At 36.0% G+C, this 27036-nt stretch overlaps 1 protein-coding gene across 5 annotated transcripts in view; it reads right to left on the bottom strand.

The window, feature by feature from the left end:
* The window catches only part of PTPRK (protein tyrosine phosphatase receptor type K), a 510632-nt gene that overhangs the window by 240935 nt on the left and 242661 nt on the right, over positions 1-27036 (bottom strand). For all 5 annotated transcript variants that reach the window (XM_074368389.1, XM_074368386.1, XM_074368385.1 and 2 more), the window contains exons 4-5: positions 15020-15101; positions 12382-12497 (exon numbers count right to left, since the gene is read on the bottom strand). In XM_074368389.1, the coding sequence (XP_074224490.1) occupies positions 12382-12497; positions 15020-15101 (198 nt within the window). The remainder of the gene's footprint in view (positions 1-12381; positions 12498-15019; positions 15102-27036) is intronic.

The raw sequence follows: 27036 nt of genomic DNA, 5'->3' as shown, positions 1-27036 counted from the left end.
TTTTAGAAACATGAAAGGGTATCATGGCAAACTTAAAGGTTCAGAAACATAAATTTCTAAAATTAGACACATGTCATTATTTTGAGAAAAGCATTATTGATTTCAATAGTTCAAACACTTAATAAGAAAATAGCACTCCTCTAGAAAAAATGACAATACTAAGTTTACCAAGTATCTACTATATGGCAATGAAAGAACTGAACAAAGTTAATGATATCTGACACAAAAAGAGAGAAGTGGCAGATATAATTCTGACATAAAGCAGGGTAAAAAACGTGCTGGGGATAGCGAATTACTAGAATCAGGATCATAAGCCAAGTTTAACAAAAATAATAATAAAGTCAGCTATTAAGCAAAAAAAGGAGTTTCAATTTAAGAAGCGTAGGTGTCTTTGCAATGTTGGGAAAAGGTGACCAATATGAGGAGCCACACAAAGAGGGCGTGAGTACGGAGACTGAGCCCTGGGAGAGGATACTATGTTCTAGTCCTGAAATGACTATTTATTAGCTTCACAATTTCTCATTACTTCTCAAATCTCTACTTTTTCATCTAAAAATCGGGATATCAATTTGTAACTGCTTATTCGATAGAGACAGTGAGAATATTAGGTGAGATAACTGTGCAAAAGTTCTAACTGCAAATCCTGCTAATAGCAATATTGTGAAGATAATAACCAAAACCACATCTAAGTGAATGATACATTTGATAACTGTGATGTCTTTTAGTGTGTCAGCTTGACTAGGCTACAGTCCAGTTACTCAATCAAAACACTAACCTAGGTGTCTCTACTAAGGTAAGTTGTAGATGGGATTGGATTAAAGTCCATAACCAACAGACACTAAGCACAGAAGAATATCTAGATAACTGGGTGGACTTGATTCAGTCAGTTGAACTGTCTTAAAAGGAGACTGGAGGCCTCCTTGAAGTAGAAGAAATCCTACCTGTGAATAGCAACTTCAGTCTGTGCCTGAATACTCCAGCCTGCCCTTTCCAAGTATTTGCCCTACAGACTTCAGACTTGCCTAACCAGGCCTACAATCACATAAACTGATTGCTTGCAACAAATCTCTTGGGGGGGGGGGGGAATCTGTCAATCTGTCTGTCTGTCTGTCTATCTATATCTCCTACCGGTCTGCTTTTCATGTTTGACCCTTTACTGACAGAGATGATTCTGTTACGAGAAACAATTCTGGAGGAAAAGGTTTTTAGGGATGAGTTTTTGATTTGTTTTGCTTCTGGGCTTTTTGGAATTGGTTCTCTAATTCAGTTGGATATAAAGGTTCTAACAACTATTGCCATTGGTAAAGAAGACACAGTGCATAGCACGATGCAGGAACAGAGATATGCAAAATGTCACCATTAGACAGATATTCCTAATCAGATACCTATTAGAAGGTTAAGTTCTGGGTGACCATGTATTTGCTACCTTAACAGATTTTACACAAACTAAGGAATACAATGGGATTGACTGGCTGCTTTAGACTTCCCTAGGGCAACTGGGGAATGTAAATCATGTGAGTTTACAGTGATAAAACTGTACAAAGAAGGAAGCTGAGTAGAGCAAGGAGACCAACACAATTACATCATTACATCTGGGAGATTCTAGAAAGTTGATGGCAGTTGCATAGTTTTCAGTCTTTCTGAGTTTACCACATAAAAACAGAAAGAATGACAAAAGAGAGGAAGAAAAGAGAAGGATCAGAGAAAGTGGAGGTGAAAACAAAATCAAGAAATCTCAGAAAGCAAGTGGCCATATTTTTAAACACAACTCAAAGCAACAGAAAATGGAAATCTATGAAAACAAGAACTTATTTCACATAAAAGCAAACAACTTAAAAGTATCAAGGTCAAATCCAACATAAAGTTATTATAAGTTTAAAAGAGAATAAGGAGCAGAGAATGATTCCCTAGAGTCAAAGGGAGTAAGTCAGAAAAACATGCCCACAAAGCAGATCAAAACATAACCTAATGTGTCAAGATATGCTAAAACATTTTCAAAAAATGATTTATGACATGAAAGAACAATATGAATTTGAATTCATAAAACTCATAAATGATAAGCCAGAACTTAGGAAAAATGAGAAATGAAAGAAAAATCATTTTAGAAATTATGATTAACTAGAGCAAATTCAACAGATATCTTAAACAAAATGTGAAAAGAGCCTTTTAAAATTTAAAAATAAGGAGAATGAAAAGGAGTTGAGAGAGAGAGCGGCTAAATAATGGTGATATGCAAGAAGATCAAACATGGAAATGAGAAGTCCATACAGAAGAAAGGGAACAGAGAAAGTTCTAAAATTTTAATTTTAAAATGTTAAAATAATTTAAATGTCTTTAAAATACGTAATGGAAGAACATACCACATACTTCAGAATAATAACCCAGAATGACCCGCAGTGACACATACTCTGACAAAATTAGAATCTTTAAAGAAATTGGGGAAAAAAACATCCTTTCACTATCTTGAAAAAGCAGGCAGGAGACTTATAAGGAAAAGAAAATTTATTATCAGACTTTGACAGCAAGGCTTTATGCCAGATGAAAATGAAGTAACATATTTAAGTTACTCAAGGAAAGAAAATGTGAATGAAGGATTTCATATCCTGCAAAATTGACTTGAGAATCAAGGGGACATATAAACTACTATCAACATCCAAGAACTCAGGCAATATTAATTCCATGAGCTATTCCTGAGGAATCTACTAGAAAATGAGTTTCAAACAACCACAATTACTAAGAAGACATGGTATACACACAGATGGCGAACATTAAAAAGATAGTTACAAATGTTACACTAACATCAGATAAGGGCTAAATGGGAGAGAGTACATACGCAATGGCTGTATGCTAACAATGGAGATATGGTACAAGTATTCAAATCAACATGAGATTAAAAAGTGAGTGCCTATAGGATATTCTAATTCTCTCTTTCTCTGTGTCATTGAGAACCAAAAATATTAGTGTGGGGAAAAAAGAAGATGTAACTCACAAACTTATACAGAAAACCTTAAGTGAACATCTTTAGGCTTCAATCTGAAAAATCAAAATAAACTAATAGATATTTTACCTTTAAATATAAAGCATATTTTTCTTAGTTCTGTTCACTGCAAAGGTCTAGCAATGAGTACCTCTCAGCATCCACATAATGGTCCTGAAATACAATTTCTGACTAAAAAAAGCCCAGGGCACCGGGTCTGGAGGAGAAAATGTGCAAAATGACACTGGCATCAGAGAGCAATACCAGACAGCAAGAAAGCTCGAAGTCATGTCAAAAGGACTGGAGCCAACTTGAAAAGATTCCCACTGGCCAAAGAGGGGAACACTGGAGTTTTAAAAATAGTAATAATTGCAATGAATTGAAAGTCTATTAAATATGTTTAAATCTCTGAGTTCATGATATTAAAAAAAAGAGGAAGAAGAATCAGTCTCCATCAGAGGATGATAGGAACCAACTCACTGTACTGAAAACCTATAATTCAAGCAAAGATGTGAGTAGTAATTCTCCCTCTCCTCATATGAATCATGTCACTGGGTAGCCAAATAGTACATAAGGAGAAGTGTCTCTTCATTAATTAAACAAATTAAAAAAAGATAATAAAATAAATTTTTTTTAGAATATCACAATTTACAACCGAGAGCAATGGATATGAACATTAGGCATCAACAGGTACCAGGATCACAAAAAGAGATATGAGACATTCTGTGCCCCCTGTAATCACGCCAAGCAGCACCCCTAGCACTGCCAGGGGATCAAACTTGACTCTAGATCTGGCTGCCAATTTTCAGGAAATTGAAAGGAACATGTTGAACTGAAGAGGACATTTGTATGCAATCAGTAAAATGCAGACTGTGCGAAAACTACAAGTCAAATGGCCTGGGTTCCTCAACAGATAAATTGTGAGGGAGAAAAAAAAGGGGTAGAGGACAAACACACAGATTAAAAGACACTTTAAAAGATGTATTTTTTTAAATCGACAAGAGGCTAATCTATAGTGCCTAAGGACATTGTATATATGTAAGTGAAAAAAAAATGAAAAAATTACAAGGGCTAAAAGTCATGGTAATTATTACTTGTTGGATTAGGAGACAGCTCAGTTGTGTCTGGGATGGAGCCCTTGGAAGGTGTCTCTAGGCGGACTGGGAAAGCCTTTTTCCTGACCTGTGTGGTGAGTATCCTATAAAAACTCATTGATCCATAGTTCTCAATTTTTGTGAGGTTTTCTCTATATTTTATTTTAACATAATTTTATAAATATTGGATCTTTAAATCAGACTGGTTTTCATAAAGAAGAAAGCCAGCCCCCTGCCAGAGCACCCATGTTGTAATTCTGATCACAGGAGCTCAGTGGAAAAGTGCTTGACGTGACACACCTGAAAACCACACTGGAAAGACAGCTCTATGAACAGTAGGAGAGTGCATTATTCCTGCACAGAGAAAGCAGTAAATTGTTATTTATAGATATTGATAAGAAGAAATCCTTGAGCTTCTATGACTACCAGGCTTTTACAGTCGTGCTCCAGGGATAGACAAAGAATGCAAGGAATATTCCACACATTATTCATTTATAATCAATTATGTAATGTGTAGAAAACACATTCAGAGTTTATAAATTACTGAAGAAGAAAAAGAATGCAGTTATCTTTAAGGCATTGAACTCTTCATGGTAGAAAGCCACAGAAAGCCAACCACAACGACCTCAGGAATATTTAGCAATTCAAAGAATTAAATACAGCTAAATTTTCTGATGCTCTTCTTGACATACATGTATACCACAAATGCCGAGAGTAAATGATAAACAAGTATAATCCATAACACTTGGTCAGTGATTTTATTTCACATCCAGTGATTACAATTCATTCCATGAAGCCATGAATATAACGCCACAAACTCGAATAAACCAATGTCCTGAAGAAAAGCAAGAGTGACAAGAATGATGGCTACTAGTTACCAAGTATACCATGGTCTCTTAGCAGAATTAATTGTCAATCAGCATATTCACAGGAAAAAATCACGAATGCTTGAACTATGGCTAAACAGAGAAAATTAGAATGAAATAGCAGGCTAGCGTCCATCTATCAGTTTATAAAAACTTTACAAGAAGTCAGGAAAGCACAACAGACATGTTACCACTCCTCTCTGACACCAGTCCTGTTGAGTGAACCACAAGACACAGAAGCCAAGGCTGAAAGCACCAACAGCCTCCCTATAGATGAACTCTCCTAAGTTCAATCAGGACCACCCAGAGGCTTAATTTGGCCACAAGCTTAAAACTGTCTTGGTAAACATTTTTTAAGGCTAAAAAGAGTCAAAAGGAATGAGAATATCTCCTCATCTTTCACTCCTATTTCAGAAAACTTATATGCAATTATCAACTGCAGAAAGGAAACAAAGTAAATGAAGGAGTCCAACAGATAAATTAATTCCAAGATGGAAAACGAGAAAAACTCACAAACTGGCTGTAAAAAATAAATGTTGAGGAAGAAATTTTTTTAAAGTTCTCTGTTATTTCACTCTCACATTCTCCCAAATTCTTTCATCTGGTACCAACCAGATCCAAACTCTGTTGTCTTCTTTCATTGGTCCCTCTCCTTCCTGCCTCACATTTTTTTCCCCCAAATCCACCAGCACTGTCCAGTCCTAGGCCCTCACGACCTGATGTCTGTACTGCTTGCAGGGGCCACTTTCTTGCTTTTGTCTCTATGAAGGCCTAGGCCCAACCCTACCATAAACCATACCTACCTCTACTTCATTGTGAACCTTCCACTTCAAGAACATCCTTCTCTTGATGTGACTTCTCCACCCCCGACACGCATACACTAAACTGCAGTGATAACAAAGCCCACTTGATCTTTGCTTATCCAAGTCCTATATGTCCTTCAAGGGTTCAGTTGAAGCTTCCTTGATGATTTCACCAAACACTCCAGTCTCAAATGCTCTCTGTCAGCTTTGAAACAGTAGAGTGCTTTGATTCCATATGGTCTTTTCTTATTCTCTCAGGGCTGAAAGGATCTTGAAAAGCATTCAGCCTTGTACCTGAATGTCCTCTACATCTCTAGCAACTGCTTATCCAGATTATGCTTGGATACTTCCACTAATTGTACTTTTACTACCTCCTGGAGTAACTCAATCTAGGTTTCAGCAGCCCTACAATTACAAAGTTCTTCCTTATAATCAGCTTGTATCTCTCACCAAATAGCTTCAAACCATTAGTTATTACTGTAGTTTGGTATCTATAAAAAACAAATTAAATCCCTTGTATACATTCCCAATATTCTAAGATATTAATAAATTTATCCATTCTCCCACAAATCTCAAAATATATTTATACCATTTCCCATCTCACATCATGTCTTCAGCTTTACCCACTATCCTGGTAATTATATACAGCCTTTTATTCTTCTAATATTTCAGGTATGTGTCATTTACACTTAGGGCCAATAATCTTGAAAATATCAGAACTTTCATCAAGTCCAGACATTAGGACAATTTCACTAAACCTCAATCCTTTCTCCCCCTCTTCCCACGGTACCCAGTGTGAGCTAATCACATATTACATGCTTGATCACTTTGGCTTTGAAATAGTTCTCTCAAATTAGTTTTCAACAAATTGCCCACTGTAAACTGCATGTTTCTAGACATAGATTAATTTCTTCCAAGCTTTTCCCTTCATTGAAATGAAGGAAAGCTTACCAGAATTTTTTCTCAAAAAAAAAATAGTTTCAGGGATAGTAAAATCTCTTGTGAAAATTAAACCTGCTACAAACATCCAGGCACTTTATATGGCAGTATAAAGAAGCATGGGAAAAGACTATAGCATGGGGCATCAGAAAGTGCTTTGTGAGCAATGACCAGCTGGCATGTGAAATATTGCAGCGATATATTTCATCAGGTAAAATTTTTGTACTTTCAAATTAATTCATTTTTTTAAACAATCATGCTTCTGATTTCCACTGCTGTGTGACGATGTTCACATGTAGTACAGGAACAAGGCTATGACATGTGCCTGTATAGATAAAACACTATGTAGCCAAAAGTTTCAGACCAACCATTTTCATTGACCCTCAGCTGACAACAGTTGGTACTGCAAAAGGTCAGCCTCTCTCTCGTTTTTTTTTAGAGCAATTTGCATCTCATTGTACTAATTTTACTCTCAATCTATTGCTTAAATTATCTACTGCTCCATAAGGAATGACATTTCCTTTGGCTGAGAAACCAGCTGTATCACACTACATTAGCAGAGACGAGCCTCACCAAGGGCAAAGCGATGGCTGACTTTCCTGTTTTGGCAAGCCCACTCGGGAGGCACAGTGCCAGCACCTGCGGAGATCACTGACAGGCTGGCCCAACTGCCACAGCTTTGATGGCAATCTGCATAGGATTACCAGTCACACATTAACAGCCTCATTTCAATTCACCAAAACAAATGGTGCCACCAAATCTCCCCACACAATTCCCTACGTTCAATAACTCCACTGGTGAATTTCTCTGTCCAGCTCAATCATGTATGCCCACCAAGCTCTGTAATGACGGATGGAGTCATTAGCATTTTAGTTTCTACACTGAACCTAAAGCCAAAGCATATGGTCTGACAGACGTTCCAGCCATGGGCTCTATTTAATTTGCCATGTAGGTGTCCACTTACACTGGACCTTCATGAAAGAATGCTAATTTATAAGTTACAGTCCAGCCCCTGTTTCAACTCTTCACATCCTCAAATGTTATAACATGTTGTGATAATAGAGGACTCAGAACATGCTTTATTCTATATTTCAGCTAAGACTCATGATGAAAAACTACCTTTGAACCTAATTAAATCACTTCAAATGGACAAGATGGACAAATATGCAGGAAATGTTTGTATGCCATCTCTGATTTGGTTTGTACTACCAATGATTTGGTTCTTTGATAAAATATTTCACAGACTCACTTTTTCCTCATTTGTGGTTTATTATAGCAAATTGGATAAATCTTACCTTCTGACAAATGTATATATACCTATAGACCCCAAAACCCCAGTAAAGGTATATGACATTCACATTATCTCAGAAAGTTTCCTTGTCCACTTCCAGTTGATTCTCACCCCCGACGGTCAAACACTATTCTAAAGTCTATCACCATAGATCAGCATTGCCTCTCCTGGAACTTAACATAAATGGAGTCATGTGGCATGCACTCTTGTGGTCAGTCCTCTTTCTGAAAACGTTAACACTGCAGAGCTTTATCCACACTGGTGCCTGTATCAGCAGTGCACTCTAATTGCTGAGTGGCATTCCATTGCTTGAATAAACCACTAATTACTTATCCTTTCTCCTGTTAATGGACATTTGGGCTCTTTACAATTATTGGTTATTATGAATAAAGCTATTATAAACATTCTTCCACAAGTCTTTGTGTGAACACATGCTTTTATTTCTCTTATGTAAATACTTAGAAGTGGAGCTGTTGTGTCATATATGGTAGTTGTTTATGTAATTTGAATTTTTTCCTGCCATCACTGTATCTACTATCTGTATTACTGAGTTGCAATAAAAAGGACATGACTAACACTTTCAACCTACAAAAATATATAACCTAGTTTTCTCTCTTTCCTGTGAGAAAATTATTCTTCTCAGGAACATAACCAGACTTTTTACTATTTTATTTCAGTATAAATTATACATTACAATTTCGCTTGTGATCTTACTCCTATAACCTGCGTTTTACCATAAGCCTTAACTTATGAACCACAAATTGTCTACCACTGGGGGTTTGGTTCTAAAACTTGATGTAAGCATTGAGAAACATCTGTTCATGTGGGGAAAAAAAACTGCAAATTGTAAGCTGAAAAAAAATACTGTGTTCATATCTAGAATATACACTACTTTGTTGAGCTTTATGAAAGAAAAGGAATTTGCAAATTCTCTATAAGCAACTAAAGACTTTATTCTAACTCCCTTATCCAACATGAATTAACTGCGTAACATACTTTGTAAAACTCTGTTCTACAAAGCATCATGATTTCACCATATTCATAGCTTGCTGACACTCAACAGACTTCTAAAAACACTCATCCATACTGTTTTATACATCAGTAGTTCACTCATGTACAGGGGGGTTAATTTGGTGTATATATTTTATCATTGTTTTCTAAATGTCTAGAGTGAATGACCTACTGCCGAGACTATATAATCTGAGACCTTATAGGAAAGAATACTCCATAAAGACACGTTAGAACCACTATGATATGCCTTATGGATTATCCTACATTATCTCAAGTAACTCATTAAGTGTCTGCTTTTTTGCACTCCACTTTTTAATTTATCTAATTTGTTGTTATTTTAAACAATAAAAATGATTGAAATATCAATTGTGAGCTAAAGACAATAAACAATAAGAGAAGGTATTCTCTAAATGTATTTCTATACATAAATTACTTTAAATATAAGGTGTTATGATAATTATTTTTCACGGTGGTTGTAGTGTATCATTTTTCCTTTAAATTGAAAACTAGCTGCTGCTTTTATAGTTTTTGTTCTTTCACCTCATATTTAAATAACATTTACCAATTGGAGCTCAACAGTATACAATATAAATTATGTAAAGGACATAAAAAGTTGGTTGCTGTTTTTATCACACCTGACCATGGCAGGTGTAACAGCTACTCCAATTATGCCATCCCTTTTGTAGTAAGATGCAAAGACCTTTCATTTTGAGTTGATTCACAGTACATTCATTCTCAGTACTGTCAGAAGATATTTTAAGCAGTTGTTCTCACAATGACACAATTTAAGGGACCATTTTTCCCTATAAAACACTAATAACTTAAAAATTTTACATTCTTACATCAAGCAAACAAACAAAAAGTGATCAAGGCTATGTTTCAGACCATCAAAAATATGTAAGGACCTAGTTTAGCATCATACAGCTGGAAGGAAGTTTAGTCTCAATCCACATCTTCCACAGATAAGGAAATTGAGGCCTGGAAGCATTCAATGAATTCTCTAAGCCCATACAATTAACTGGGTTAGAAGAGTTAAAAGGTTAGAGAAGCTTAGAATTAAGAACTGGGCCTCTTGATCTTTAGGAAATTGTTCTTCCCCAAGCAAAAATGACTTGACATCTATTTGTATGGGTTGGCTTTTAGATCCATTGTGGAATCAGGATTCTTCCTCCTTTATGTTTCCATTACTTTCAGCAAAAGATGGATCTTTTTTTTTTTTTTAAATCATTGACCACCTTCTGATTCACTCACTTTGTAGATACGGATATCAACTGTATCTATGTATCTATATCTCTATAGCTCAGTCTTATTTATTTGCAAACACTCCTAAACTAGGCAGCTTATAATTTTCAAAATTTCTTAAATATGGAGAAGAATGATTTAAGAGAATAAGTTAAGGTAATTTAAGTGGTATTATTGAAAAAGTAAGGAAAGCTTTTTCACAAATAAGGTGAATAGGTACTTTACTGAGTGACTGGACAATATGAATGTCAAAATAGAAGAGAAATACACAAATTCACCTTAGAAAATGGAAAGAGAAAGAAGAAGAGAAAAAAAAAGCAGAATAGGAATTGAACAGAGTATTTTTAGCTCTCATCTTTATTTGAAAAATGGCAAGAGAAAAATTTTTTAAAAACTGGAATGAAATGAGCCAATCCACAAAATAGGAAAAAAAAAAAAACAATAAATGAGCACTATTTTGACTGCAACCCACTCAGACCAGCAGGGCCAGAAAGTCTTTGTTGCCACAAGGCAGCTGGTGTCTAAGTACACAAAACCCTTTTTATTTCAATGTCACATTTAAATCCTGGGGCATAAAACCAGGGGCTGACTGCAGAGGCTCTGGCTCTGCAGGACAAGACTACCCGGACCACAGCTAAAATCAAATGCCAAAAATGTCCCACCTAAGTGAAGAATGATTAGCAAAATAATTAGAAAATATGTCAGAAAACATTTTTAACACAGATTATTTAGGCTGAGAGTGAAAGTAAGGGGGATTCTGACTTGATGTTTGACTGATGAAACAGGCCACACTTTACACAATACCTTCTCCAGAAAGAATTATCTTGTATTTCCATATCCATAGGGGAAATCAGCATAATTACAGAAAAAGAGGGACTTTATTTCCTTTTCACATATTCAGGCTGGTGTATCCTGATACCTACATATCAAATAAATTACCAAAGTAGTGATAATTAGTTAGATTTATATGAAATACATCTGTTATCCAACTGGATGTGGGAAATGAATAAACACACACACAAACACACACACATTCATAACACCCAGTACAATATCAGGCATTATCCTATAGGTATGATTTTAATAATCATTTATTATAATCATTACCTTAACCTCCTGCAACCTAATGATGGTCCTCAACTCTAATTTTACCTCTCTAAAGATACCGTAAAATGAAGTCTGATGTCTATGCTCAAGAAACTAAGCTAATGATTTTTCTTTTTAGTCTCTATTGGCATTCTCAGGAATTTAAAATTCTAATGAATTAAATCCCTTTCCCCATTCTGCTGCAAATAGAATAAAAATAACAATAAAGGTGCTCTGAGAATATTATTACTTACATTCTAGCTTCAGATATTTAGCTCAAAGTCATCTGTCCTAAATCCAGCCTCATGGCTTTAGAGCTGCTCTTAGTTTCATTCCCAATCCCGGCCACCCCACCCCCACCCTAGGCGTGACATTCACATTAAGACAAGGCACATTCCTTCCTTAGTCACTATTTTCTCACTGAGTCTTTTAAAGCTCTTTATATGCACCATTTACATTTCCCCAACATGTATGCTAAACTGCAATTCATTAAATACACATTTATTGAAGATTTAATATGTGCAAGGCAAATATCTTGTCCTCAGATCTGTGATTAACTCTTATACACAAAAATCCTGAAACGAATTTAATTGGCTCTCTTCCAATTCACATTTCCAGAAATGCTCCCAAAGGTTTCTTAAAATACTTTTTAAAAATTTATCAGAGTATGACAGTTCCTACTTAAGTACTATGCTCTTGTAAGTTGGGTTTTCAAAATATTAAAGGAGGCAATTTTCTTTTTTTTTCCTATTTTGAAATGGATCTCGAAAAATGGTTTTTACAGTTTGGACATGACATTAGAGAATCATTAGGTTTCATGAGAAACTAACCCAAATACTTATTAAGTATACAGTGTTATATTTTCACTCATATTTGGCAAATGGAAATATGTGAAATGAATCTGCCAGCCAATTAAATCAAACCTACACAAAAGACAACCTGTCATACACATATCCCACCCTCCCCCAACACACACAAACAGGCAAAAAGGATGAGATCACAAACAGTACATTTGTGATTTTTTTTTAAATGAAGTATATACCCTTTAGCTCAGCTGCCAATTTGGCCTTACCTGAAGCCACAACTTGTTATGCACAGCGTCTCTGCCTGTAGCGATGCACTGAAATGTAGCATTCTGCCCTGCATTGACCTCTACGTCCCCCAGACGCAGGAAATGAGGAGATTTATCTGTGAAGGCAAGAAAAAAATTATCTTCTTCACATGAAGAAAACACGCCATATTACTTTTTCCCAACAGAATAATGTTGTGAAAACCTTTGGCCAAGACTAATGTCATATGGAAGAAAACCGAATTTTCTTTGTGCTGAGAGACACTGTTTCCTCTCTCACTCTCATTTCTCTTTTTCTCAATAGCTCTATTACTTATTGCCTCTTAATTGCTAAAGGATTGTTCTGTACAGAGTGAGCACCCAATGAATACAGCTGATTACTGCTGGAGGACCCCTGTAGCCTGCTGCATATGGGTGATAATAAAATAGTTACAAGTCAAAGCAAGCAAGAGAGATCAAATCGACACAAAGCAGAGCATAAAAGAAACATAATGAAAACATACAATGATATCTCAAATACTGATATATACATGGCTGTTGAACTATTCGGTTTCTCTAAGCAGTTAGATCTTCTTTTTTTTATTTCAATGACTATAATCTTCTAGCACTTCAAAGAACAAGGGACTGTTCTTGTTTCTCTCAAATAGAGTATCAGCTTAACTGTTGTTAAATCCACCTCCTATCCCTTTATAGTCCTAGGAAAGTTACCCAAAAGAAATATTAGACCAACAAAAAAATGATGACTGCAGTCAAAATATACGTGAGTTATATGACTGTCAAACAAGTCTTCTCTATAATTACCTTTTAAAACTGAAGCTTATTCCTGTTTTCAACTGAAAGGAAATATAAACAGGAAATGCTAAGTCTCAGAGTAGAAGAAAGCTCAGGAAGGACTATATATATCACAATGAAACTACTGCTGTGCTCAGTTTATATACAGTTTCAATTTGTTTATCATGAGAGCCTTTCTTTAACATCTCTCTTTCAAGAAGTGTAAATGAACAGTGGACGGAAACACCGCTCTCGTATGTGAATAGGTTGAAGGAATTATTAAACCAGTCTGAACTTTGAATGAGATAATTTTGTTCTCCTTTGTTTTCCTTAGAATACACCACATGGAATAAATCACTTGACCCTTGCCTGCTACATCTTTCTCCAGTGCCTCTCATCTTTGGATGCTTTGGAAAAAAGAATGCTTACACTAGAACATGAGCCAGACAGTGGTTCTCAAACTGCAAACTCAAGACCAGCATCATTAGTATCACCTGGGAACTTATTAGAACTGTAAATACTCAGGCCCCACCCCAGCCCTACAGAATCAGAACCAGGGGAAGGGCCAAGCAATCCAGGGTTTGAAAACCACTCAGCAGTAGCACAAACCTTGGCCCCTGGCATAGTGCGCCCTGTGCATGCTGCTTACAACGTATTAGACAATTTCCACCAGGACGATTACTGAACAGATCATCTAGAATTCATGGTCCTATAAAACGCTTCTGTTGGGAGATACAGCTAAATTCTGAATTTATGCCAGCTGTTTTATGCCTGGCTCTACTGAATGCATGCAATGATTTTCTTTCAGGGGATATGATGTAAACACAAATTTAGTCACACCATCTGAAGACCAACCGATGTGCATCTAAGGACATACAAAACTATGTGTTAACAAATTGAGTTTCTTGTTTTGTTTGCTTTCTATTGTTCCATTGTTTACTGTGAATAAATCAGATATTTATTATGATGTAAAAAAAATTAAGTTTGGAATAAGATGAATTAATTTATTCTCTTCATTTCACTCCAGCTTTCAACTCAGCAGATCAAGAAATTTAGTGAGGCTTTTTTTTTGTTTTCTTTCCATAGAACTCTGATTTGTTATTCTTCTTTGCTTTCCTAGACAATTTAATACTACCAAAAATGTAACAAGTTCTACCTAGAGTTTCATTTACATTTGTATTTTGTTCTGGTAAAAAAATTCAGCTAAATAAATTAAAGATTTAATTTACTTTATTAGGAGATCAATGAATCAGGCAGCATCCTTTCCAGCAACTAGAAGACAGGTCCAAGGGCTTGTACAAAATGAAAGGAGGGTGGGCAAGGGAGCTATTAGGAAAAAAATATATATTGTTAGGCCAGGACCTCTTCTTTGGGGAGGAAAAGAAACAGCAAGGGTTTTATCATGCAGATCATCTCTCTTCTTCCTCTGGGGATGGAGAGGGACCACATGACAGATTACCTTACTGGTGCTTAACTGGAAAACAAAGATTGGTCAATTAAGTTAATACTTCTGGAAGAGGTTGAAACCGCAATTAGCTCAGATATAAATCAGGTTTTGTATCATGGGCTTTTAGGACAAGTGATGCCATTTTGGAACTGTGGTTTTCTTTTGAACAGTTTTCAGAAATTAAATAATTAAAAGCGTCCTTCAATATGCGCAGTGCAATTAGTTAAAAGTCTGAAAATTACTTGATTCAAAAACTCTAGAAATATTTCAGTATTCTTTTAAAACTGAACAGCAGGCTAGGCTAAGAGCAACAATAACAAAGGAAACAGCAATGACCAAGTGATAAGCAATCAACAGTCACTACCACTGTTAAGACCAGTGTTGAAAGGATATAGAAAAAAACAATTCTTAATCACAACCTACCACAAGGATAACTCAGGACTTGGATGTCATCAATGGCAATATAGCCACTTCTTGCTCCTGAGACTTCAGCTTCAAATATTACCTGTCAAGAAGAAACAAAAAACGTTTACAACAGTCCTTTTTAAGGAATTTTCACAGTGAAAGAATAGCTATAACACACTTAAGAAAATTAAACTTTAATTTTTGTCCTGTAAGAATTAAAATTTTATCTTATACTGTAATTTCCTAAACCTTGTACAGGTAAACAAAACAATTTTTTTTTGAAGAGCAATTAAATTATTAAGGTCAAGAAGCTCTCACCAAGTTTTTTAAGCAATGACTATTAAGTGTTGTTTGATTTTCTGAATGGACAATATATAGGCAGAATAAATAGGCAGATATAGAAAATCTCACATCCCTAAATTTTCCCTTATTGACTTTTTCCATTTTTGTTATTTATTTAACATACATTGAGAACCTACAACGTGCCAAAGCAGTATGCTAACCAGTGAAGACAGCAAATAATCTAAGCTTTTAAGTAGCTGAATTTTCAGACAGAGGTCATCAGATAGATTAGTGGTATACCAGGCAAAAAGGACTATATACAATGGAATAGATAAGAATGTGATGTTTGGGAGACTAAATGAATGCAATCTGTATGGTTACAAAGACTCAAGAAGGAAGAGATGAAATTAAAGAGGTAGGCATGAAAGACCTTGAATACCACGGAGTGAAGTCAAAAGTATATCCTGTCCATGGTTCCCCAACAATAAATATCATTTTTAAAATCCATGCTCAAATAAAAGCTCAAGTTATAGAGTTGTGTTGTTACAATCACTGACAGAACTCCATAAAGCTTTTCTCTTAATAACACATGCTGTGGCTTTTCAAGAGAACACAGATTTAGCATGCCACGTTTAAATATTTTATTTGACTGTGGACTCCTTTATTTGTGGAGATACGTAGGTTATTTTTGGAGTATTTTTGCAAAATATTTTAGAAAATGTATTGGAAGTTGATGTTTAAGGTAGGAATAAAATATAATCAAATTGGTTTACTAGACATATATTTGGCTAAAAGGTGGAAGATGGTCCCAAAGAAGGTAAGACTGGAAACAGACAGTCAGATAATATACTAGTAGCAGTGGAAAAGAGATGAGAAGAAAAAGGAGAGAGAAAGAAATAATGTTAAGGAAATAAACAAAACATAACTTAACTGATTCATTAGTTGTAAAGAAATAGTAGGACAATTCTGATTCCTGGCTCGGATCCCTAAGTCAATAATGCTATTGTCTATTTTCAGGGAGGGGAAAATTTCTCCCTCTACCCCTCTAGAGTTTTTGGCTGGACTAATAACAAAATTGACAGAAGACAGATTAACAGGAGAAAAAGAAACAAAATTTTAATTGTATATAGAGAGGTCTTACAGAAATGGGACCTAAAAAGTAGCCAAAGCAGGCAGCTTTTATACTTTTTAGACAAAAAAAAAAAAACCCCAATAAATCTGTGAGGAATTGACAGGACAAAGAAACAAGTTTGGAGTGCTGTTTCCCTTTCTCTGCACCCCCCCCAAACACCACCACACACCTCCACACACATAAATTCATTTAATCTTCACTACAATCATATGATGTAGGTATCATTTTTATCCTCAATGTAAAGAAAAGGTAAATGACTGCACTAGTCTAAGAGCTAACAAGTGGTAAAGCTGGGGATGGACCCAAGCCAAACTCCAGGTTCTTCCAGGATCTTCCATTAACTTCACTACACCTCGTCTCAAGAAAAAGAAACACACACAGTAAGGGCATTTCCTTTAAATGGGTTTTCAAGTTCCTTTAAAAGTCTAAACTTAAATTTTTTTAGTGTTCTTTTAAATAGCAAACCCATTAGATATTATACTGACTACAGAGTGGTGTCATCAGTATCACACCCTTCCCAGTCTCTTACTCAGTCCTACATCCAACAAAGCCAACGGCCGTGGGACGCGGTGGGCTAGGCAGATGGCTCCTCTGCCCTCGGATCACGCTCCTCACAAACCAGCTCCCGCGTTAGTTCTTTTCTGCTTCAAGTTTGCCCTTTATGACTGTTAATTTCACTAAAATACGTTAAAGCTGAGAAGCAGCAGAACGAGTCTTTGTGGGAAGGCAAATGCTTCAAGACAAAAGGAGGACTAATCTATGCGTACGTGTGAGTGTGTGTATACATAGGATCTGCCTTTCATGTAAATGTACTCGATATGAGAACAACTGTCATGTCACTGTCTACACCGTCTAAACATTGGAACAGAGGTTTAGCAAGAAATAGAGGGGAGACTCAGAGACTTGAAATAATGAATAACTTGAAGCAGTCGTGGTATAGGCCACATTCTTGGGGGTGAGAAAACTTGTATTTGACTCCCAACTCTCCTTTATACAAATTCTTGAGCAAATCACATAATGTTCTAGAGCCAAGTCCCAACTCCATAACATGGAGATAAAGCAGCTTTCATTATAAACTTTTATGAGGATTTAATTACAGCATTTGTAGAAGTGCTATATAAACCAAAAGGGTAAGATTATAGACATTAATATATGAGGTTTGTATAAGTGTATCCCAGGGAAAAAGTTTTACTTGCTTCAATGGTAGTTCAAGGAAAGGGAAGGTACAGAAAGAAAAAAATGAGAAAATTATTTTTGAAAAAAAATACATTCTTATGACTAGACCACACATCTGTATAATTAGTTTGTTATTCGGTTTTGTTGCAGTCAGCATTAATTAAATTATTTTAATTCCAAGCTTTTCTTAGTTTTACTCTCTCAAACTGTTTTCTTTCCTTTGCTTCATGTAGTTGATAAGTTTAAACATGTTTACTACACCCTTGAGGAAGTTTCTTATTTGTTCATTTAAATTGAGCTATATTCTGGACAATAAATTTAGACCTTGATTTAAAAGGGAGTCGAAGAATTGGTTCTTTAGTAGAGAAAAAAAAATGTTTCTCTTTTTAGTCCTCATTTTCCCTGCTAAGTATTGTCTTTGCCTCATTAATGAGAGCAAGAGGAAATTTCTAAGATCAGATTCCTTTACTGCTAAGGATCTAATCAGCTTTATCACTTCAACAGAGCCCTCACCTTGTAAGGCTCTTCTGTCCACTCAGGGAAAACCAATCTCAGTAGCTTAATTACGCACTACATGCTTGGGCTAATGCTCAGGTCAGAGATAATGCCTGGTGTCAAGTAGTCAAACAGGGCTTTCTAGGAGAAGAGAGCAACAGAAGCCGCCCCAGATGTCAACTTTAACCCAGCCAGGAGGCCGGTCTGGGAACACAGGGAGCTGCTTTTCATGCTGCTTCCACTCCACTGCATTACCTAAAATACTGAAGGAGATGACTCTAATCAAATTTTTGCTACTCTAGCAACATTCTTGGATTATTAACTAAATAAGTGAAATAAAGCTGAATTAAAGGCGGGGAGGAGGCGAACCATAAAGAACAAGAACAACTTTATCCTTTGCCAAACAGAATTAATGCAGACGTCTCTCATATAATAGAAAGCTAAACTCAAAAGTCAGGTGGTCTGCTGTCACATATAACCCATAAATTTTATTTAACTGTGTCTTCATAGCCTCAGATGAGCATTACTGGCCTTGCCTATATCATGTATTTGTTATGAAGACTGAATGGTATATGTAAAATAATTCAATGATACATTAAATTATTTTCCTGGGATATACTTATACAAATGTTCTGTACTAACAATGTCTATAATCTTACCCTTTGGTTTATATAGCACTTTTATAGATGCTATTATATGTATAAAATTATTCAGTGACACATGAAATGCCATGTAAGATACTATGGATATGAAAAAAATGTGAAATAAAAATTTGCACCTCATTTTCTTTCAATATACTGTCGTGTCAAAAGCGTCAGCTCCAAAAGTCAGATATTCATTTAGTTCACATTCTTTAAGTATTCACCTTAACTTATGGAAAAACATATGTAAAGTTACTTATGTAAGTTTAACTTACATAAAATCTAAACCTCAGTTTCTTTTTCTATGAAAAGAAACTACTGGGAAGGGATAGACTGGAGTTCAAAATCTGTAGATACTGACAGGCATATGTACAATAGATAAACAAGATTATACTGTATAGCACAGGGAAATATATACAAGATCTTGTGGTAGCTCACAGTGAAAAAAAATGTGACAATGAATATATGTATGTTCATGTATAACTGAAAAATTGTGCTCAACACTGGAATTTGACACAACACTGTAAAATGACTATAACTCAATAAAAAAAGTTAAAAAAAACAAAAGGGAAACTATGAGCATCCACTTCAAGGTTAAGGGAGGATTAGATGAGATACTGCACGTGAACCACTCAGCACAGCTCCTGGCGCAGTAAGCATTCTAGGCTGGGGGCATTAGTGCCATCATGGGAAGAAAACATGCATAAGGGACAGGTACAAAAATGACCTGTCCTCCCAGTCCCTTCTCTCTCTTCAAAAATGTAACTCCCTGCCCTGAATTTGAAGAAAAAACAAACTTATAATAAATTGGTATTTTATTCCCATAAATCTCCTCAAATATGTGTTTTTGTGATTTGAATTATTAAATTTTAAATATCGTTCATGTAAAGATCAAAGTAAATTACACATTTGCCTTCAAAGAATACATGTACCAAAATCAAAACCTATTTCTAAGTAAGCATATCCAAATATTGATCATGCATAAAACAGTCATCTGTGACACCCCCAAGACGGGTAAGGCTGCAGGTCCATCCACATCAGCGCTAGTAAATCATGTACGTCTACATCTCCAATGACAATATGAGGCCTCAGAGTCCGGAGCTGTGCTTGATTCAGGTTTGCGTCCTCAAAGCTTATTCACAGTATCTGGCACCTAGTAGATACTCAACAGATGCTAGCTGAACAACAACAACAAATTATATACACACATGTATGTCAACATCATTAAATTTAACTGACTTCTCTCTCATGTAAACTCTAAAAATTGAATTCTCAAGGATCCATCCTAGGCCATCTTCTCTCTTTTTGCCATACTTGTTACCCTGATAGAATAAAGGGAAATGAGCTTGCAAAAAGACAGAGAATATAAATAATAATAAAAAAAAAATGTAGTGACATAAAAGGAAAATGGAGGTACATGGCATCCAAAAGTCAGTAAAAGAATATCTGAAATGGAAGAGATGTCAGAACCAGCTGCTGATCAAATGCTAAGTAAAATGCAGATTAAAAATACCCCCTTATGTATCCTTTAACTAGAAGTTTATACACTCTGGCCAACATGTCCCCATTTCCCCCAAACCCCAGGCCCTGGTAGCTACCACCATTCTAGTCTCTGTATCTATGAGTCTGGCTTTTTTAGGTTCCACCTATAAATGATGTCATACCAGAGAATGCAAATTTCCAGTTATAAGATGAATAAGTCCTATGGATCTAATACACAGCATGGTAATTATATTTACATCATTGTATTATACACTTGAAAGTTGCTAGGAGAGTAGCTCTTAAATGTTCCCACCACAAAAAAAGAAAAGAAAAGAAAAGGTAATTATGTGATGTGATGGCATTAGCTAATGCTATAGTAGAACCATTCTTCAATATATACTTGTATCAAATCAACACATTGTACACCTTAAATTTACAAAATGTTATATGTCAATTATACCTAAACAAGGCTGGAACGAAGCACACCTTATATGTGCCATTGTGATTAAGAGTGACCAAAGGAAGAGCCATCTGTATGAAGTAACAGAAATGGAAACCACACTGGACAACGATGAAGTGAGCAGAGGAATGGAGACAAATCCTCCTGCAGGAAGTCTGCCTGAATTGTGGAGAAGGTGGAGAAATCTAACCAGGGACGGAAGAAGACATGGGATCAAAGGAAGTGTTCAACTTTTTATTTATTATTATTTTTAAGATTAAAAACACTGAGATGTTTCAAAGTTGATGAGGATGATTCAATATGATAGGGAATGTCTGAGTGTACATGAGAGAAATGATAACTGTCAGTGTGAGATAGGACAGCACAGGACTCAAATCAAAGGAGAGGATGAATGAAGTTATGAATAAGTTTGTAGGACTGGTAGTTAAGGAAATTTCTATTGTATGGCCTCAATTTTCTCTGCAACAAGGGATGGGCAGGAGAAAAGGAGAAGTGGTTGGACTTTGGAGAAAGCTGAATAGAGTGGGATGGAGAGGAGAGGAGAAAGGGAACTGAAAAGTGTACTGGGATTTCCAGGAATACTGTGGGCCCATCTGAAGCTGGCGCTTGTGAATTTCTACTGATTCCAATCTATCACGGAGCGTGATTCTGTTTTAAATAGAGTTTGCTTGGTTTTAAGCCCATAATAAGGAGACAGGGGAAAAAAAAAAGGAATCAACAAGTTTATGGAAATGGCAAACATCACAAAAAAGGTTATGGTGAAATCAAATTCTGATATGATAAGCAAGCTGATGAATTAGCAAAGACAGATGGCTGGATGAATGGGTACTCCCCATGAGGCTGATGGATGATCTAAGTAAGTTAATCACGTAAAAGATGAGTTTATGTTATGGTCGGAAAGTGAGATGTTTATATGTAAAGTTAGAACAGTTGAGATAAGATCTGTTTAACAGGAGCAGCAAGTTAAAATAAAGTCAGCGAACTATCAAGGGACTTTCCACAAAGATGCTGAAGCCATTTGGATTTTCCACAAAGATGGTGAAGCCATCAGGTGGGCTTTGGGAGTGAAGAAAGCAAGTCTGATACCAGTACTAATGTTCATAATACATAGAAGAAATTGACTTGGGGTTCAGTGGAAGGCAGTAATGAGGATGATGGCATGGTTGAAAGGAAAGAAACTCAAAGGGGCAGGGTGTTTCCTATCCATTAACCTGATCCTAAGTTACATGGGAATTAATATATGCTCTTTTAGAGACTGAAAAGAAGTGTCCTCAGTCTAGAGCATGATTATTATTATGTAATTAATTGTCTAAATAAATTTTTGAGGTTTATTTCCCCTACGAAAATATAAACTCATTGAAGACAGTGACTTGTCTTATTCCCACAGCATCAGTGAACCACAAGAACCCTGCTGAAAATTGGGGCTTGAAAAGAGTGCCAGCATGTTACAGAAAACAGTGCATCAGGTGACTCTAGTTAATAATTCTGCCATAAGGGGAATTACAGGATAAGGTATTTAATTCACTTTTATCTAACTCATAAAATTTTGTTGACATAATAAAATGACCCTCCCTTGAGAAAGTTCCAGATAATTCTCCCAAGCTAATTTAGAAATCATGAAAACATAATTATTTCCCTTAAATAATGCTATAAGCGATCGACTTCTGCTTATAGGCCCCAGAAGATCTTATATTGAGTAAGTCAAATATCTATGTGGAAAATTCAAAATATAGAATATAGTTTCTTTTCAAATGTGAAAGTATTCTATTTCTGTTCACACTTAAAGATGAATACACACACACAACTGGCGGGCGATACCAAAAGTCCAACGTATAACTGGCAGTCGCCGCCACACTGCAGTGCCTCTCTTGGGCACTGTCAGTCTGGGGTTCTGCTTTCTCAGTCAGCATTTGCTGAAAGTATTATAGAAAAGGAGCTTCTCTCTGTTAGACCCCTGCATGCCAGGCTAGCTCACCTACTGTGTCCTGTAACAGTTGATTTTTAAGAATCTAACATGTGAAAATGCCTTTAGTAAAGGCCTCGGGGCTCTCTGAAACCAATGCATTCTTAACAGCCCTTGCCTTTTGGTTGCTTGCCTGTTTACTTAGTTTCTGAAAAGGATAAATAGCTGCAACTGAAAAAGGTCCCTAGTTTAAATACGTAAGCAAAAGAAAAACTGGTATATTCTTTGGCTTTAAAGCTGCTTGCAAAGTGTAATTAGAGGATTCTAATTATAACAACTACTAAATATGGAATACAATAAAGCCCAAATTGATTCTTCATCTAAAACTCTTTCATATTTCATATTTTGACTTACAGGTACATAAGAATTCAGACTCAGTTACTTTCCTTAAGAGGTTCTGAGAAATGGCCAGTTTCTTAGAAGGACTAATCTGGTCAAGACTTAACATTAGGAAGATGCAGCCTGCAGAGAGTAGGAGGGTTCCAGAGATTCTAAACCCTATACCACTACCTGAGTACATACAGTTATGAGGTCCACCACACAACAGAAGCAATTGGATGGGTTTAGCCATTCTCTTTCTTTCATACACATACATATCCCCTCCACACACACACACACTCACACGTGCACGCACAGTCCTCTCTCTCTATCCACACACAGTTATAATAATGTAACAGTGACAAGTTGATTTTTTAATGTAAATTCTATGTAGAGTGTAGCCAAGTATTCCTGAATAGAATGTCAGTGTTACAAAAATACACTGAGGCTTAGCGTTCCCAATTGCCTCGGTGATGAGGGGGACTGCTCTGTTATCTACATGCACGACAACATTAGGTATAACAAGATCGCACGTGCATCAAAAACAACTACAACCTCCACCCAAATGCAGCCCTTTTCAGAGTGGAATTGTGTTTGCCTGATAAACAACAGAACATCAGTCAAAGCACACGACAGTGTCCAGGAAATAGTGAGGACGTAGGACCACAGATCAAAAGGAGAAAATAAAACCTAAGAGATTTCACACCAAAATAGACCATAGAAAAGAAAAGCCCAAAGAAGGCTGTTTCAGAAGGCTCCACACTAAAATGAATACACAAGCACAGTACATTCCATGCTTCACTTCAGCCCCAGGAGCTGGTTATCTCTAATGTAATCACCCAAAGTATCTAGAAGAGCTACATAAAGGAGCTAACAATAATCATTTTTAGAGCTTAAGTCCAAATGTTTAAGTTTATAATCATAGTCCATAAGTTATTTACATTAATTTTCATTTCTGAAACACACACTTGTAAAAACTGTCAATGGTCTTTTTAAAATTTCAATAGATATTGATGCAGATTCCTACGTATAAGAAACACATGACTCCGTAATGTGGCTAAAAGACACCCAGACAAACTTCATCTCTGAAAACAAATGAACTTAAAATTTGAACCAAGAATAAATTTACAAAATAAATTAAAGAGGGATTTGTGTGTTCTCCGTTCTCTCTATTATTTTAGGATACCGCTGAGGGAGGGGGAAGGCATATACTGCTTTCTCAGAAAGCTTTTGCTGTAAGTCTTTCATGATAATGGAGAGACAGATCAGACAAGGACACCCCAGCATCAGGCAGAGTCCCAACTCTGAGTCACAGACTTTAACTCAAATCCCCATGTTGACCTCATGGGGTCATTGGGAGGATTAAAAGTGATCATACACAATTTAGAAGATTCTCCATAAATGTTAACCCCTTCCTCCCTTTCCTGACCTCCAGGGAGTAATTCAGCATATTAAGTACCTTAAGACCCCAGCCTTTGAGCAGTAAGTCAAGAGGGCAGCTTCAGGTGGCACTGACGCCGGACACCATGAGGAAACAACTCTTACCTCTTCAGGACTGCAGCAAATTAAGCACCACATACCCACGACCTTCCCCGTTCCAGCCTCTAATACAAAAAACGTTTCAAACCACCATACACCAGCATCACTAAACTACCCTATGTGATACCATTTTCATTCAATTCAAACCTACTGTGGTGAAGCCAGCTAAGACCAGAGACCACAGGAAAATATGTCAATGCCCTCCATTCTTTAGAAGCCCCAATTCCAAGATGGGCAGACAGACCGAGCATGAAACTATATGCTAAGTATCTTTAAATACATATTCAGAAATAAGTTGAAACAGGGCCCATTATTCATGGCACAGCCTAATTTATGTTAAGAATATGAATTTAAGAGAGAAAAAGTCAAAAAGGCAATTAGAAGAGGGAAATGAAACAAAAGGTAACTGAAATAATCCAAGATCTAAAAATGCCATTCATCACATTTTTCATCCTATGGTCTGTCCTTAAATACATAAGCAAGCAACTTACATCATAAAAGATTTGATATAAAACTGAAAGTGGAGAAGCAAAGGGTAGCAAATTCATCAGCAAAATGTCATTTCTGTACCTTTACTATCATAGCTCCACCATCTGGGTTATATTTTATAGTTAGTTGTCTGAGCCAAAAATAAAAGATGACTGGTTAAGGTTGCTATTTCTATCAACATGACACTGAATTACAGTACTATTTTTCCTTGCTTCTCGAGATGTGCCATTTGTCTTCCTACAATACACAGGCAGAACCTTTTAAATTTTAGCACCAAGAGTCCAATCTCACACATAGCAGAAGTAGATCACTTCACTTGCACAACTATATCTGAAAAAAATGCTTTCAAACTAACACAGTAAGTCTGTTCCTCACCAAACTTCAGTGACTCTCAGGAACTTTAATTTATCATCATGGAACTCAATTAGGAAAGTCAACATGAGCAGTGCAACCTATATACACTATCATACTAAAACTCTACAATATGAAATCTATTGATAGTATGCTCTTATATTACAGAGAAAAGCAAGCTTTAAGTGAACCAGGTATTTAAATGCTATTCAACAGGCAGTATAACCAGATCAGTCTACATCAAGGCCAAGTTCAGCTAGATGTTAAACCTGAGACCCCATTATCACAAATGCAAACATATTAATAAGTAATTGCTTTGTTAAGACCACATGTAAGAAGAGAACTATTTGTTTTCTTCATCTTGGCTTAAGAATTAAGTAATTTCAAAGGTACTGCCTGTAACCTTTCCCTCTTGCAGAAACAGGTTAAGGTAGGGAGAGATTTTTATACAAAATTAATTAGAGGAACCAGTTTGTGTACTCTTACTTGAGTGAAGGGATAACTCACCCATGAATTTTTTTTCCCACTTTATTTTACAAGTAAATGGGCAAGTACAGTGATATCTTTGGCTCTCAGGATTAAATAGTGCAGACACAACTAGCTATTATTATATAATTTCAGATGTTTGTGCTTTAGCTAATTAAAAAGCCTAGTGAACACTCAGAAATATTTACATGGGGAAGAACTGGACAATTCATTTCAGTCAGCTTCCAGAGAAGAAAATAATGGGAGACTTTAGAAGAAATCCTAGCATGACAATAGTGCTAGACATCTTAGCACTGGTGAAAAAATGGATGCATACACAGAAATGGGCACACCCACATTTGCCTTGATTTTTTTTTTAAAGTATAAGATCAACTAACTAAAAGCATACATTTCATTTAACTCTTAGAGGAATATCAACTCAAATACTTGGTGATGAAATTAATACAATAATCATGTGTCATACATCAGCAAAGAACATAGTTTTACTTTAAGAATCTTTCTTGATAAAATTTTAAAATAAAAAGTTGTTACCTAGAATATTCTGAGACCTGAAGTTAGCTAGTCCGAAAGTCTGAAATCTCAATCAAAAAAGTAGGAAAATGGACATCCCTTTCCATGTTATAAAATCAGTATTATTTCTGAAGAATACTCATAACCCCTCTGGGTGTCTGGCAATCAAGAAAAACGGGTTCTCTGAGGCAGAGAATTTTAGAAATTATGATACTGATGAGAAAGAAGTCCTTGGAACTATTTGTACAATTACAAAAGCCTAAAACTATGTAAAAATGTGATTGATTCATAAACCATTTTTGTTACCCACAGCAGACGAAAGGAATGGAATAAAATTGGGCTTTAGAGATAGATAGGGAGAGATAGATAGGGTGAGGGAACGTGACAGATACTGCTATGATCAAGTGTGTTCTTTAAAGAACATAGTACATAAAGAATAGAAACCAACCTAAAGTGACTTAGGTGACCTAAAAGAGTCACTCTAATGAATCTAGAAATAGATTTGAAATTTATGAAAATCAAAGGCCTTTTCCAGAGACTTCAGGAGATACCAACCTACTTAAAATTTGCACTGATTCTACATATCGACATTAACATTTTAGCAAATCATATACATGTTGAAAGTTGCAAATTACTTTCAAGAGTTTTCTTTTCCAGATACCCAGCTAAAATTAAAATATATATATCCCTGTATAAAGTACTAATTTTAAA

This window comes from Camelus bactrianus, chromosome 8 (genome assembly GCF_048773025.1).
Source record: "Camelus bactrianus isolate YW-2024 breed Bactrian camel chromosome 8, ASM4877302v1, whole genome shotgun sequence".
Classification (NCBI taxonomy): Eukaryota; Metazoa; Chordata; class Mammalia; order Artiodactyla; family Camelidae; genus Camelus; species Camelus bactrianus.
The sequence above is the reverse complement of the archived record's forward strand: the minus strand, read 5'-3'. Positions and strand labels throughout refer to the sequence as shown.